Consider the following 16,886-nt stretch of genomic DNA (forward strand, 5'->3'; position numbering starts at 1 on the left):
CCAACTAGATGTTTCATTTTCCTTAGAATAAAAGATTTGTTAGCATGTGTTATCAAGATGAAAGGATTATTTTCAAATTGTCTATGTCCCTCGTTAAGATTAACCAAAGTAAATTCATCTTCCTTTTTTATTTCATTCACGATATTTACCCAATCACACTTAAATATTGAAATATGAAACGTATTATAATCAAGCACTATAACATCAAGCAAAACTCCATAATAAAAAACTTGTCCAACTATCTGTGCATTAAAAATGTTAGAAATAAAAGAATAATAGCACAACTAGACATTTATTCTTTGATGTTTATTCCAACCTTATAATCCAACCAGACAGCAAAAGCATCAATGTGCTTCTTATGTAATAAAGTCTCATTTTTTTCCAATCGTCTGTCAATACTCTTGAGTTCATCCATATGCACCCTAAGGTAAATATAATATATCAAAAAGTAAATGTGGTTGAACTACTTAAAAATTATTTAACTCGATATTTAATAAATGTACTCTATATATGGTTGAACTTTTGTACTTTTCAGTAACAGGTAGCGATGGACAACTTTTATCATATCATTAGATGTACAATTGTCTTCTCTTTAGAAATTGCACGCCCTACAACTAGGAAATCAATCTCATATTCTTTATTGTGTACAGGCTTATAGCTTATTTCAGATGCTTGTGTTACGTATTTGCTACAAAACTTCACATTTTCTTCAACAGTATATTGTTCAGCTATGCATCCTTCAAGCCATGTATGATTCATAACATACCCTTTCAACACTTTCGTATATCTCTCAAATGGATGCATCCAATAATAGTGTACTGGTCCATATAGACGAACTTCTCTCCCAATATGGATTGTCAAATGAACCATTATATCGAAAAAGGAAGGCGAGAAATACCTTTCCAACATGCATAAAGTTTCAAAAATGTCATCCCCTAATTGTTCAACCTTATTTCTATCAATAATTCCTTGACATATTTCTCTGAAAATGAACTCAATTTAAAAATGGAGTTCATTAGTCCTTTAGGTAGAAGTCCTCTCAACGCAACTGATAATAATTGTTGCATTAAAATGCGACAATCATGAGACTTCAGCCCGACTAATTTACATTTTTTCACTGATATGCAATTTCCAATATTAGATCCATAATCGTCGGGTAATCTCAAGTTAGCGAGCTTTTTGCAAAAAAAATTATTTTTTCTGCTTTTGATAAGGTGTGAGGAGCATCTGATAGGTAGAATTTAGTTCCTCTACTCTGAGGATATAAATCATGCCTAATCTTCATTTCTTCCATGTTGTTATGAGAGTTAATGTCGTATTTAGATTTTCCTTTGACATCCAAAAGTGTACTGATGATGCTATCACAAATATTCCTCTCCACATACATCACATCCAAATTGTGACGTATAAGCAAAGTCTGCAAATCGAACATCAATGGAGTCATGAAAAACTACACGCAATTAGAATTATTAAATAAAAATGAAGGGAAAAGGAAATATTACAACAATTACCTTCCAATGTGGTAGATCGAAAAATATTGAATTTTTCTTCCATGTTACATTAAATTGAGCTATATTCTTCTTTCTCTTTTGTTTACCAGTTTTTCCCAATTATTGGTAATTTTATCGACTTCAATACAATCCTCTTCACTATTTTTTATCTTCAGCCTAATACCATGTTCAATATGTCCATTAAACCAACTCCTTTTCATGTGAAACGGATGATCAAAAATAAGAAATCTTCTATGTCCCATGTAAGCAAACTTCCTACTTTGCTTCAACCATAGTGAACATCTATTTTCACGACAGATAGAGCATGCAATTTTTCTTTTGACGGGCCACCCAGATATATTTCCATATGCAGAAGTGTCATGTAGTGTCCACATCAAAATAACTTTTAAGTTGAATGTAGACTTTGTAACTGCATTATACATATCAACTCCATCACTCCATAATAATATTAAATCGTATACAAGCGGTGCCAAATAAGCATCTATGTTATTACTTGGTTGTTTCGGTCCTGGGATCAATAAGCTCAACATCAAACTTTTCTTCGACATGTAAATTGAGGGAGGCAAGTTATATATAGTTAAGATAACTGACCAATAATTGTATTTGGAGTTAAGATCTTTGAAAGGATTAAATCCATTAGTAGCAAGACCTAATCTAATATTTTGAGGATCAGATGCAACATGTGGCCACTTTTTGTTAATCATTTTCCAACCAAATGAATTAATCAGATGCCTAATCTTACCGTCTGGACTTTTATTACTTAAGTGTCATCTAAGTTGTGTTGACATCTCATATATTCCAAACATCCTCTTAAGTCTTGGTATTATAGGAAAATTATGCAAGACTTTTGATGGGACATTTTTTTGAATTTTTTTAATCCGTTGGTTAAAATTTCATCTCGAGCAACCACATTTTGGACATAATTCAACATGCTTAAACTCCTTTCTATAGAGACAAAAATCATTTAGGTAAGCACGTACCTTTTTATATCCAAGATCAAATGTATTGACAAGTTTTTTCATCTCATAAAATAAGTTTGGAACTATATTATTCTTTGGCAGCATGTCTCGAACAAGATTTATAAGTTCATCGAAACCATTGTTTGATAAACCATGTGAAGCTTTATACTTAAACATAGCAATCGAAGGTGACATCTTTGTAAATGCCCTGCAACCAGGATATAAAGGAGTTTCAACATCATCAACTAAATGTTCAATCTCTTTGTCTCTTCCATCTGGACGGTTTTCAGGATCTACATCATGTTGTGTATAAAAATCCTTAAACATCCCACTCGACTCAAGCATTTCTACGTCGACCAAATTTGATTCACTTGGTTGCTCTCCATGAAATACCCAAAAATTATATGTAGGATCCATACCTTCAATAATCAAATGTTCATAGACTCTATCATAATGATAATGCATTAAATCCCATACTTAACACAAGGGCATGCTATCATTTATGAATTGCAATTTTCATGAGCTCGTTCAACAAAATTTTTTGTTCATCTCTATATTGTTCTGAAAATTTAGAAATTAAACTTTATGATCATTATATGTTAATTTTTTTTATTTGATAACTAGATTTGTAAGATTGTTTCAAATGATAACCTTGATAAATGCAGCCACTCTTTGCCCATTACAAGCAGTGGCGAATCCATGAATTTAAACGAGCTAGGGCAATCGTTGATCGTTGACCATCAATGCCTAAATAATGAGATTATTTATTAATATTTAAATTAGTTTGTGATGAATTTGGTGCTAAACTTACATTAAGGCAAGTATCACACAGTCAGAAATCAAAAAATTGTAAGTTGACCACAAATATTGAACAGTAACATGAGGCTAAAAGAGCACACAGGATATAACCTCCAGAAGACTAATGGAGAGTGGGAGATAAGCTGAGAGTTGTGCTTAGTTATTATTAATTAAGAATTATTAAGCATTGCTTGGAAGATACGCAGTTTTTTATCATCAGGAACACTAAAGTGTTCCCAAATTTCACTCAACTCCTATTCAGTAAGATTGGAAAAAATTCTTGAAGCTTCAAAAACCCTCTCATCACTTTAGTTAAGGCTTACAAATTCATTCAAAGGTCCGCATACCTCATCTAGCACCTCAATACTAGAATGGGAACTACCTCTCTTTCCCTAAGAAGCATTGGGTTAAAGCAAGTACCCGAATAAGTAACTATAGTATAAGGTAATGCCTCAACATACAGAATTTTTATGGAACTAAAAAAACACTAGAGGAATCCTCCCGAAGTTAGGATCTCTTGGTGTCAGAATCGATGTTACACATTTTAGGAGTCACTTTGAGAAGATATTATAATAAAAAGCTTACAAAGTACAAGAATAAGAGCAGAATACATACATAAGAAATGGCGTTCGAAGAAAAATGAAAGAAGGTGCAAGATAAAATCACCAAAAAATAATCCCAACAATTAAGAATAATGAAGACATGCCTAAAGAATAATGACCTATTATAAGTTCTGAACAATAAAACATAAACTGTCGAATCAAACAAAAAATAATCAAAGTTGTTCAAACTTTCTTAAACAATCGTAATTGTTGAATTCTAAGAGGCACCTGATTGAAATTCTAAATGAACGGACGAGATCATACTTAGTCCGTGGGCCACCCATCTAATACGCAAACAAGCCCATTAACACACACACACAAAAAAAGGCTACAATCATGGCACATCCCCTTAACACAACCACATATCATCTGCAAGAAACATAGAGAGGCGTTCAATATAATGCCATCAGCAGGTTCACAGTTTAAAAAAAAAAAAAAAGTCCTAGATTTCATATGTATAATAAAATTGGAATTCGGAGACTATTTGTGGATATCGATCCCGATCAAGAAGAGTGTGCTGCACTTCTTCTCGAAGTGCAGACCTTGATCATAGAACAGCTGGAAGAGGAGTCTAAAATGGCACTCTTGGGCTCAGGAATTCCTATATTACTTAAGTGACACAGTACAAGCTTTTTCAATTCAAAAAAGAAGTTTATCCTATGAACTCAACTCCTCATGTGAAGCTTGAAAGCACCAAGGCAGCTAAAAGTAAAAAACGCTCGCAAAAGACGCAAGACAAACCATCCCCCTTGATGGCAGGAAAACCTTTATTTTAATACACTTGGGTAAAATCCCAAAAATATGTCTTCTAAACTACCGAATAACAATTGAATACATAATAGAATTAGTTATAAGACCACCACTAAACGATTGCCAATTGTCATTTCCTAGAATGACCCAAAGCCCCAAGAAAATCTATAAATACCCTGTCTATGAGGAGAAATGGATGCAAATTCAAATATCTCTCTTCCAAATAATCATTTCACCTATTGCTCTAGTTTAAGTATCAAAATCAGCGAGTTTAGGAGAAAGCTATGGCTAAGTGAGAAATTTATTGATCGTAATTCTAATGTCTACAAATAGTTTGAAAAGTAAGTTGGGAATGACAAACATCTTTGAATCAATTTGACAGGGAGTTTAAAGAAATCCAATTTTCTAGATTATATATATATATATATATATATATTTTCGGTTAAGATTTTTCATAATGTAATTATATATGTAGTTATTTTGGTAAAGTTTCCCTCTCTTCTAAATTCAACCATTATTTGAATTTATCAAATGAAATCATTTTGTACATTCTATTATTGACTACTACATCCCATACATGTCCCGAAGGGTGAACTGCAAAAGTTCGAATCATGCTGTTATACAATCTGGAAGAAAAATGAAAAGCTACTTGTACCAAGTTCATTTGGCACTTCAAAGTACGTGCTATCTCAGCGAACTCTGTGCTACGAACGTAGGATCCTACAATGGCTAATATGTTACAAAGGTAATCTAAAACATTTACCTGTGCGAAAATTATTGAAAGAAACTACAAATTTCCATGGACTCATGGGGCTTGAATTACAATTTGACATTCTCTATCATTTTCCTTTCTTACTTTTTGACCATCTTTACCAACAATGATGCCAACTAATTGACAAGGCCCAGCTTCCTCTAGCATTTGAACCACTGTTCTCATAATAGGCCTTAATGCAGGAACTCTGGCTGTGCACAAAATAGCAATTTTCAAAACCTTAATAGCATCTTCCTTTTGAACTTGAGGAATAGATGAGTCCACTATGCTTAACACACTTCCTTTGCTCTTCAACTTGCCGTATACCCAATCAACTATGTCCTTATTCTCCCCGAACTCTGACTCGACTGGTCTCTTCCCCGTTACAAGCTCCATTAGTACTACTCCAAAGCTGTACAAATCACTCTTCTCGTTTACTTTGTTTGTATAGCCATACTCTGCATATCAAAATTTTTTGAATGTAAATTAAAATCATCAGAATAAGTAATCAACAATGAGTTCAATTACTACGTAGTGCTAAATATTTGCTTACCAGGAGCTATATACCCGTGAGTTCCTGCAATGATTTGAGTCGATGATTCCTTGTTCGAATTTTCCTGAACAATCTTTGCAAGTCCAAAATCTGCAATCCGAGGTTTTAAATCCTCGTCCAACAAAATGTTACTTGATTTGACATCACGGTGAATCACTGGCCTGTCACAACCATGATGCAGATATTCCAATCCTTTTGCTGCACCAACAGCAATTTCATACCTTGTATCCCAATCAAGGGCTAGTTTTCTACAAGTGTGCAATCTATCCCATAAACTTCCATTAGGCATATATTCATAAACCAGTAAGCTTGAGTCCTCACTAGTAATGCTACAATACAACTTAACCACGTTAATATGTCTTATTGAGCTCAATGTTTGAACCTCGGCCTCAAATTCCCGTGACCTAATTCCACGGTTCGCCAACATTGGAGTTGCACTGCGGATCTTTTTCCAGTTGCCAGTATTGTTAGAGTGCCATATGTGCTTCACAGCCAATTCTATGCCATTTTCAAGAGCAACTCTATAAACATGACCAGAGCCACCTTTCCCTATTATGTTCTCTTGCTTTATGGAATCAAGAATCTCGTCTTCTGTAAAGCTCAAAACATGGTAAGGCTTTACATTCCAAGAATCCTCCTTCAGCGATACTCCATGTTCTGTTTTTCTCATCTTCTTTATGCAAAAGAAGCCTGCAATCAGGAGTATGACAATGAATCCGACCATGAAGCAGAATAAGACCGTTCGAAGGTGCCTAGATGTGCCTGCTTCAGATAAACATGGATGGAATTTCCTGATTTTGTCACTACAAAGGCCATTGTTTCCTGCAAAGCTGTCATTGTAAGCTTCAATTGAAAGAGACTCCGGTATGCGACCAATCAGTTGATTGCTTGAGAGATCAAGAAGGCTAAGACTCAGAGAGGATAAACTCCCTGGAATTGAACCAGAGAGTTCATTCCATGACAAATTCAGGTAATTGAGAGTTGGTAAAGACCCGAGAGAGGCTGGAATTTGACCGGTAAGAAAATTATTAGCCATGTTAATGTCAGTGATGGAATCACAAGAGCCTAAGGAATCTGGTATTAAACCAGATAACTTGTTGGCCTGCAGTTGAAGACTGTTTAGTTGCTTGAGTTCACCAATTGTTGTGGGAATATTACCCGTAAACTGATTGTAACTCAAATCAATAGAAACCAAAGCTGAAGCCTTTGAAATATCTGATGGTAATTCACCTGTGAATCTGTTTTTAGCAAGCAAGAGGCTAGATAAAGACTTTGCATTTCCAATATCAGAAGTGATCAGCCCTTCCAAGTTATTTTCTGCAATATCAATCAATTCTGCATTAGGAAGCCCCCATATCCCGCCAGGAACCTCGCCAGAAAGCAAATTCTTGCTAACACGAAAACGCGTTAAACTCTTGCAATTCGCATAAGTTGCTGGAATTTGGCCTGTGAAATTGTTCTGCAGGATCAAGAGCTTTTTCATGGTACCCTTCTTGCACATGTCTGGTGGTATCCGACCAGTGAAATAATTCTCAGAGGCATCGATGAAATGGAATGCCGACCAAGAACCAAGCTTCTCTGGCAGCTCCCCTGAAAGCCTGTTCTTGTAAATAGAAAAATTCACCAGTTTCTTGAATTCCCCCAGCTCAGGTGGGATTTCACCGTAAAATTCATTATTAAATACCTGTAAACTGACCAACTGCCTCAAACTTCTAACTTCAGAAAGATTTCCAGTAAGATGATTGTTTGAAGCATCGAAATATTCCAGGCTCGACAAACTTCCCAATCCAGTAGGTAATTTCCCAATTAGTTCATTCTGGTAAAGCTCGAGCTGCCATAGGTTTCTCAGCCTGGAAATCCCAACAGGAATTTCCCCAGTTATATAATTTTGTGCTAATTCCAGGTTCATCAGCTCAACAAGATTTCCAATCCCGTCCGGAATTTTCCCTTCAATGCTGCAGTTTGACAAGTATAGCCACTTCAGTTTCGTGAGCTTCAAAATCGCAGAAGGAAATGGAGTTCGATCAAAGGGATTGTCTCCGAGGCTCAAAACAATAAGATTCGTCATGTTTTCAAGAGAATCCCAGGGAAAAGTGCCTGAAAATCCACTTCTATTTGCATGCAAATATATTAATCCACTAAGCAACGGAATTGCTGGAAATGATCCGGAGAAAAAGTTGTTCCCCAGGTCTAAATACCTGAGAGAAACACACATATTTAATTCATCAGTAACAGGACCGAACAAAAAGTTGAATCCCAGGGAGAGTGTTTCCAGGGATTTTAGCCTGCAAATGGAATCCAAAGGAATTGAGCCCGTCAAATTCTGTCTGGAGAGTTCAATTTCTATGACCGCATTATTTGAATCACAAGTGATTCCTGAAAAGTTACACATGGGATTGGTGGATTCCCAGGAATCAAATACTTTGGTGTTGGATTCATGCAAGGCAGATTTGATGGATAGAAGTGTTTGCAGCTCGTTGGCCGCTGCTGCGCCGGCGGAGTAAAGGAAAAAGAGAAGGCAAAGGAATTGAAGATTGCGCCGGAAAATGGTTGCGACCACCATAGCTAAAGACTGGATTGACTCAAGTGAGGATTTTTTTCTTGCGTCTTCAGAAAGTTTAAAATTTTGTCACATTTATCTGATAAGAATTGCTACCTTTTCTTGTGGTCTATGATTGTTTAATTATTATTTTAATCCTTTTGGCTCCATTACGTAAATGCGTTTGGTGTAAGTTGGATCAATAAATCTTCTTGGATAGGGCCACGTAGGCGCCTTGTTTGGATGGCCTACGTGGCCCTGTCCATCCAACAGTGATTTCGCGAATTTTGTAGGGATTATTTTTCTTGTTCATGTACTATTATTTAGTAATTACACATTTAATTGAATGTTAAAATTTAACAAATTTTATTAATTAATATATTAGATGGTAAATTTTTTGAGTTGTTAGATATAATGATATTAATTGATTTAAAACAAATAATTGTACAAGGTACATTTTCTGATTTGATCCAGACTAATCCAAATTGTTTTTCTCTCGGGGAATTAATTCTAAAATGGACATCTTCTGTCGTAACCTTTCAAGAGTGTCGGTTCCTATCAATCGGTTTTATGATTAATAAATACACAATTATGAGTCCAGATGAGATTTCTGGTAAAGCTAGCGTATAGCATTTCACAATTATTATTATTATGATAAATCAACTACACTAGGTGGTCCACTTCATTAATCGAACACACTAGATGAGCATTTTTAATTTATTCCAAGAGCAATAAAAAAATTTATATAAAGTTGTCTATGACATTTGAAAGTACGTCACATTAAACCATTTGATCTTTAAAATGAAAGAAAGGGTTACGTGCATACCATTTACATTACCTTCAACACCTCACTTCGTGTGTAAGCAACAGTTTTTTTCCTCATTAAAATCAACACGTGTAGAATTTTATTAGATGGGTGAAATCGAGACTTGAACCCATGACATTTAGCTCTGGTTATTAAAATATAATTAATCCTAAATGTTTAGCTTTATTAAGAGAAGTAACTTGTGTGTGATTATTCAGATCTTAATCGAATTAGATATAATGATCATCATAATCTCATGACCGATTAATATTTTCATATTTAACTGATATGAATTTTTACCCCTTAATATATCCTACAGGATGATGGCTCGTAAAAACGTACAATTTTGAAATCTATGTGCTTTTTTGAGTCTCAATCCAATCAAATTCTTCCTTCGAGCTTAACGAGCTCTAATGTCATGTGTACAATAACATGTTTGAGCTATTGAAATAATCTATTTGTTGCATTTCATGCACTGAATATAGAGTTTGAACATACACAAACATCATAGATCTAGAATACAATATTTCTATTCTAAAGAATCTGGGATGTATGTAATCCTACTCTAATGTTGCACTAATACAAGAGCTAACTTGACAACAATATTAACTAAATAATGCTCTTATCTTTCAATAATAATATGCCCCGCAAGATAGCAATCCAAACAGAGACACCCATTTTGGGTCGAATAGGTCCTCAAATTAGACATTGGAGGAGAAACAACATATTGATTGAAAGGTCTCTTCACAGATTCATCTTTATCTTTCAAATAATATTCTTCATGACATTTAAAAAAATATATAAAAAAAAATCATCCTGCATTATGGTTGAAATTGGAGTAATTATGCATGACAAAAAGTTCAACTAGCAATTTGCTTTTGAAGCAACGATTGTATTCTCATCATATGATAAAAGGTACATCAATCATAAATCGCCAACTGCTTTAAAGAAATTGTCATTTATTTAGAGACAATGGAGGTCAAGTACGATGAAAAAGATTTAGGATTGATTTGGTTGTGTTCGTTGCCAGCTTCATATATGTATTTTAGAGATATGATGTTACACAGTCATGATACTCTCATTATTGAAAAAATTTATTATGCTCTATTTTCATTGCAGAAGATGTAGGGCTGGACAAAACTCCAAAATCGAATCGATCGAACTGGACCTTAACCTAATTGAACTGAACCCAACCAGGTGGTTCTTCTTATGTTAAATACCCGAATGAGTACCAAAATCGAGAACTAACGAATTTCCTTTGATTCTTGGTTTTAGATTAAGAATCGAAGAACCGAATCTTCCTAATTTTTTAATTAATTTATTTTAAATTAGCTTAATAATTTTATTTTTCTCTAAATAATTTTCCTCACTAATAAATTTAGCTTAAACCTAAAAATATGATTTTTCCTATTTCTAATTTTCAATTCAAGCCTAACTTAACCAAATTGACCTAAGTTTTACCCAAATTTTTAATTATAACGTAGTGTCACTTCTACCGTTCAAGAGAAATTGAATTGAAATTCGACAATGCCTCTCTTAATTATTGTGAGCTCGCTATCTTCCGCTTTCTATGATTTTACCAATCAAATCTATGTGGAGCTCATTAAAGAGAGATGCAAACGACATATAAGATTGAACTACATTATTTTGAAAGAGCTAAGATTGAACTTGTCATTAGTTGAATTGATGTAGTTTTGTAAATATTAAAATTTTTTATTATAGTATGGAACTCAAAAATCGGACAGAACTAAACTGAACCGATAGAACCAATCTCAAACGTTTCCATAATTAAATTTGGGCTCGACGATTCCATAATTAAACGAATCAAATTAGACCATGCCTAACCCAAGATGAAGCATCTTGTTGAATTTTAAGCCCAATGAAAAGGACTTATTGTTAATGGTGGTTATGAGAGGAGTCGATCAAAGTTTCATTCCAGCAATAAGATTTGTGATGACTACAAAAAGAAGGTGTACATTAAAAAGGATTATTATAAGTTGCATAATAGGTTAAATCAATTGCTGCAAATCAAAGAAAAAACAATTAGAAAATTCAGGTGAAGCCAGTGCTGCAGAAGATTGCTACAGTGATGGAGAACTTCTGGTTATTTTTTATGGCGACTTCAAAACAGACGAGGATTGGATTCTTGATACAATTTGCACTTTTCATATGTGTCCTAATCGAAATTCATTTTCAACACATGAAATATTTTTCAAATGTGTTGTGGTAATGAGAAATAATGCACCTTGTAGGATAACTGGTATTGAAAGGTCTGAATTAAGACGTTTGATCAGACGGTCAGGATATTTAGCAATTTGAGACATGTTTTAGATTTGAAAGAAAATATTATCTCCTTGAGTATTCCTGATTTAAAAGGGCTTAAGTACATCAATGAAGATAGAGTCTTGAAGATTAGTAAAAATGACCGTGTTGTGATGAAAGGATAGAGAAGGTTACAGTTATATGTCTTGCAGGATTTAACAAAATCTTTGGATATTTATAAGCAGAAGTTAGGAACTCTTGTGGAATTTGAGTATGGCATAGTACCATTGAAGTCTTATTAGGGTCTACATGGAAATCATGGATAATGACACTTATCCACCATCACCAATGATGCTGCGGTATTCAATTGCTAGAGACAAATCCAAGAGAAATATTAGGTCTCCACAAAGGTACAGAGAAACTGATTTAATTGCTTATACTTTAAATGTGCTTAAAGGTATTAAATCTAGCGAAAAACCTTCTACAAAAGCAATTAGTTGTGTTGATTTTATTACAGGATATGTTTCTACTCTATTTCGTAATTATTGTTAAGTTATTTGTGATTTAGTTACTCTTGATGATAATTCCAGTAGATTTGGCACCCAATGTATTCCTATCGTGTAGTACTTGGATTCAGTTGATATTCAATTATTAAATTTGTCTTAGTTGGCCTTTTGTGAAAGAAGTGAAGAATTTTTCTTGGAGAATTTTGTTGAAAAATTAAGTTCTATTCTTTATGGTGGAGAATTTTGTTGAAGAATTAAGTTCATTCATTGTAGTGAAATTTATGTCAAGGTGTAGATTTGTTAAATTATAACCTATATTTTTTTAGATATTCGTGTTTTGGATGAAGAGACATTGAAGAAGTCTAAAGATAGACTAAGGAGAAGAAGTCATCGCATTTTGACTCGCTTAGAGCTCATCTCCGGCTCAAACATTCGAAATAGGGAATCCGCAACTCGTCTACCACGAGCTTGGGCACTCGAGCATAGTGTGCTACTCGTTGTGCGAGTGCTTTGCAGCTCGAGCGTCGGTGTTTGACGGTGAATCACTAGCCTTAAAAGTGTTATAGAGAACCATCAGGTATGTGTTTGACGTGAAAAAACTCATTTGCGGTCTACTTCCTAATAGCATCTAGCCATGTCTGAGGAGTTTGACGGCTTGTCAAGAAATGGCATGAGAAGAGTAAGTGATGATGTCCATTTCAAGTGTGGTGACCAATTTTTAGATATGTTTTCAAATATTGTTTTTGCCCTAGTAACCATGGTACGGGTGTTTGGTGGAGGACATGATGGAGGGCTTGACTACAATTATCTTACTTCAGGCATATAAAAGTATGTATTGCTAGTGCACATCATAGTCTCAATTCCTATCATTATCAATTTTCTTTTCACTGATAGTGAAAGCAAAATGTATGGTAGTGAATAATCCAATGTGCTTGTGTATCATGAGTTGCTTCAAAGCCGCCACCTTTGACCTTTCTATAATTCTGCAGCTTCAATAATATGCTATAATATTTATTGACATCAAATTACGATAGCTTCTGCAACAAACGGGTCTGATCTGTACTATACTACCGTCAACTGGATAAGTTTGCTTATTCTTTAGTGGACAAAGCCAAACGTCCAGGTCTCCGATAGCCCCTTCAATAGGGGACGCCACACGAGCGCCCTGTTTTTTGTCCTGTCTTCCATTCTGGACGTTTGGCTTTTTCCACTAAATAATAAGCAAACTGGATCCCTCCAAAAGGGGGGCGCCACGTGGGCATCCTATTTTTGAGCCTGTCCCCCACCCTAGACAGGAAGTAAAACTGTTATTTAGTACCGTTAAATACTTTTTTTTTTATATATGAAATTTATCAATAAAATTAACGGAATGTGCTATGATGCTCTAATAATAAAAGGATAAAATGTGCTATCAATCCCTAAAGTTTGAAAACCCCCCGCCTCCCCCCTCTACTTGTCTCCGGAAGGGTATTCGTATCTTTCAAGGTTGAAAAGTGATGCAAGTATTAGCCCTTGTCAGGTGAAAAAGAGGTGAAGGCCGGTCCCACAATTTTTTTTTTTAAAATATGTGTGGTGCTCGACTCCAAACAGTGAGGAGCCTGTGAGGCCCCTGTGAACTGAGCTCTCGTTCATGGAGTTCAGTTCTTCAAGGTTATATTTCACGAGCTGTATTAAACTATTTAAAAAATTAAACATAAAATTATAATGGATGGTGTTACATAAATGATGTCCCTCGGTATGTAAATTTTCTAGTTATTTCAGATTATAAAGTATTCAGTATTTCACGCTCTTATTCAATTGACGCGTTCAAACATATATATGTCAATTAAATAATTACTGAGAGTAATGAATTTCATACTTGAATGTACTAGAAATTTTCTTGTAGGGGTAAACACCAGAATTGGACCTTGATATCTTGAGAATTGAACAATATCAATCTCATTGAGAAATGTGAAAATGGAACCATTGATTTATCGGAAAATAGGAATTGGACTAGTCGGGATAATGGCGGCCCTCTGTATCCAACTCCGTCGTGGATTTTCTGATTTTTTATTTATTTTTTGTTTATATCTTCTAAGTATGACTTAAATTTATAAAATAAAAATATGATTCGAGCGTGCTTCCTCGACGAGACTTTGAAATGCATGGTGGGACTGGTAGAGCAGGGACGGGGTATCTCTTCATTCCTACATGGAATGAGTACCTATCGGATAATTAAAAAGTATCGTAAGTAACATTATTTAAAATGAAAAATCAAATAATACTATCCTTTTTAATTCACTATAATACCAGATAACTAATATTATCTATTATAATTTTATATTAAATTTTTTATCTAGTCTATTTCGATTGGACAAATGGAACCTATCGTTTTAACTTTCTAAAATTGTTTAAATTGCAAGCATTATCAAATTCAAAAAAGCTAGTTGTACAAATATGGTTTCAATCATATCTGGTCAAAATCCGAGTCTTTGATGTAAAAAATAGCTTTTAAAATGGATGAATGTGATGCTGTTAAGTAAGATGTTGTCAGTCAATATTGTCAACAATAATTGTTCATATAGCATGACTCTTTCAAATTTGAAATTTCCCCACACTTCCAAATGAACAAATTATATGAAGCAGAAATTAAATTTAAAAAAATGGAAGAAGAAGAAAGAAATCACTATAGCCTCACTAACTATTGCCTGTATTATGGACAAAATTTAATTTTGAGTTGATGAAAGTAGTGTCTATCGTTCACTAGGTGCTTACAATACAATACAAACAAGCTAAATTACAATCCATCACGTCGAGCTTAATCATATAGAAATATTTAAATACAATAGAATTTAAAAAGTTTGTATTCTATAGTTCCTTGTAAAAATAAAAAATCAATTTCTACACTACTTGAATTCTTGTAAGTGGGCTTATCTAGATGGGAGGAAATATATAAAAGTGAGAATTACAAATTCTAATAGATTAAAAATCCACATTTCATAAATAAGATATCATGTTTAGTATTTCACAAATCAGAAAATTTTTTAATTAATTAATATATTTAAAAATTAATTAAATTAATAATTTCAAACCTAATTATCGTCTATCTCTCTCTGCCCAATCTCAATTGCATTTCTCTCTCTCAATTCCCTCTCTCCCTCTCATCGGTTGCGTGTTTCCCTCTCTTCTCTCCTTCACCTCTGTCGGAGGCACAGCTCGCGCCACTGCCGTGAGATGTGTGTGTGTGTGTATGTGGGTCTAGGCATGTGTATTCGACAGAGGTGGCGTGAGGCTGTGGTGGTGGTGGTGGTGTGCTGTGTATTCGTGGCGATTCCTCTCTTCTCTCCATCTATGTCGGCAGCGCAGCTCGTATCACTGTTGCGAGATGTGTGTGTGTGTGTGTACGTGGGTCTGGGTGTGTGTATTCGACGGAGGTGGCATGAGGCTGTGGTGGTGTGTGCGCGATGGCGATTCCTATTTCATTACAGCGTTGTGAATTTTGTGTGGTGGTGGTGTGTTACAATCGTTACAGCATCGTAGATTTCGTGTAGTAGTGGTGCTCTACAAATCCCCTGATCTGTGGTGATCGTGGGCGGTGTTGTGGTGGGTGGCTGATCTGGCGGTGAGAGTTCACTGGCAATATTCAAAGGGTGGCGATGGTCTGTTTAAAGTGTTGCAGTGGGTTGTTTGAGGTGCCGTGGTGGCGGCACTCGACAGATCTGGTGTTTGTATGGAGTGTGACTGCCAATTGTGGTGTTGGTGTGTGGCTGGTGGCGACAATAGTGATGGTGATGGTGATGAGAATTGTGACTGATTTCCAATTGTGTATTGTGACTCACAATTGGATAAATAACATGAAAATTGTGACTGTGACTTCCAATTGTGACTCACGATTGATTAAATTGTCAAAAAAATTTATCGTAACTAATTAATCCAATATTTTGCAACGAGTAAATGAGTTGTGGCCAATAATATTTTCTTGGTCACGTATTATTTTTTTGGTGGTGGTCATAAATTATTTGGTTGACTGTGACCATTAAATTGGTTAATCTATAACCAATAATAAGTGACCAATGAAAAAAATAAATTGTGACTTGAACAATTGTTAATCCGTGACCGATAATTTGATAATTTGTGACTATATAAGAAGTTGTGACTTGTAATATTTGTGATTTGTGACCAATAAATAAATCATGACTTATAAAATTTTCGATTTGTGACCGATGAATAAACTGTGACCTATAAATTTTTTGAACTGTAACCGTAAAATAATTTGTGACATCAAATTTCTGATTTGTGTGACCAAAAAATAATAAGTGACGAATTAAATCGTTAATTTGTGACCAAATTATATAAATCTGGGACTTAAATATATTTAATTACTAAAATAATTAATTAATTAACTAAATGATAAATAATTTTTAATAAAAATCTGATTTTTGAAATTTGAAACTTGTTTTCTTGTTTTTAAAATGTATCATAATTAATCTCTTACTTATGAAATTTTCCCTATATAAAATTCCTATCAATAACGATTGAAACTACACGAGGGCTGGCTGGTAGATAGGAGACAAAATAATTTTTTTTCTTTATATAATTATTTAAGTTAAATGGTGAATTTTATCTTTTCATATGAATAGAAAGATTTTCCTTTTTAAAGATAAATCACGAGTAAAGATTAATTAGGACTAAAATTAATTGTTGAAATAAGTACAAGAGGTGAAGTATTAGGTAAATATATGCATACCAAAATTTCTATTAAATATGCCGTGCTATAATTAAAATGAGTGTCATTAACGCTTGTTCTTTTTTGTACCTATGTTCTCAATTTTTTTCCTCGTATTTTAATCTAAACCTTTTTTTAATTGATA

At 34.3% G+C, this 16,886-nt stretch overlaps 1 protein-coding gene across 1 annotated transcript; it reads right to left on the reverse strand.

Moving 5' to 3' along the window:
• Nucleotides 1-5,119: 5,119 nt before the first annotated feature.
• Nucleotides 5,120-8,551, reverse strand: LOC111369474 (receptor-like protein kinase HAIKU2). The gene is made up of 2 exons (XM_022990991.1): nt 5,925-8,551; nt 5,120-5,829 (listed from the first exon to the last, which is right to left on the reverse strand). Exons 1-2 carry the CDS (start codon nt 8,485-8,487, stop codon nt 5,426-5,428), a joined length of 2,967 nt encoding a protein of 988 aa, XP_022846759.1. The 5' UTR covers nt 8,488-8,551; the 3' UTR covers nt 5,120-5,425.
• Nucleotides 8,552-16,886: the final 8,335 nt, after the last annotated feature.

This window comes from Olea europaea, chromosome 20 (assembly GCF_002742605.1).
Source record: "Olea europaea var. sylvestris chromosome 20, O_europaea_v1, whole genome shotgun sequence".
In the NCBI taxonomy this organism is placed as follows: Eukaryota; Viridiplantae; Streptophyta; class Magnoliopsida; order Lamiales; family Oleaceae; genus Olea; species Olea europaea.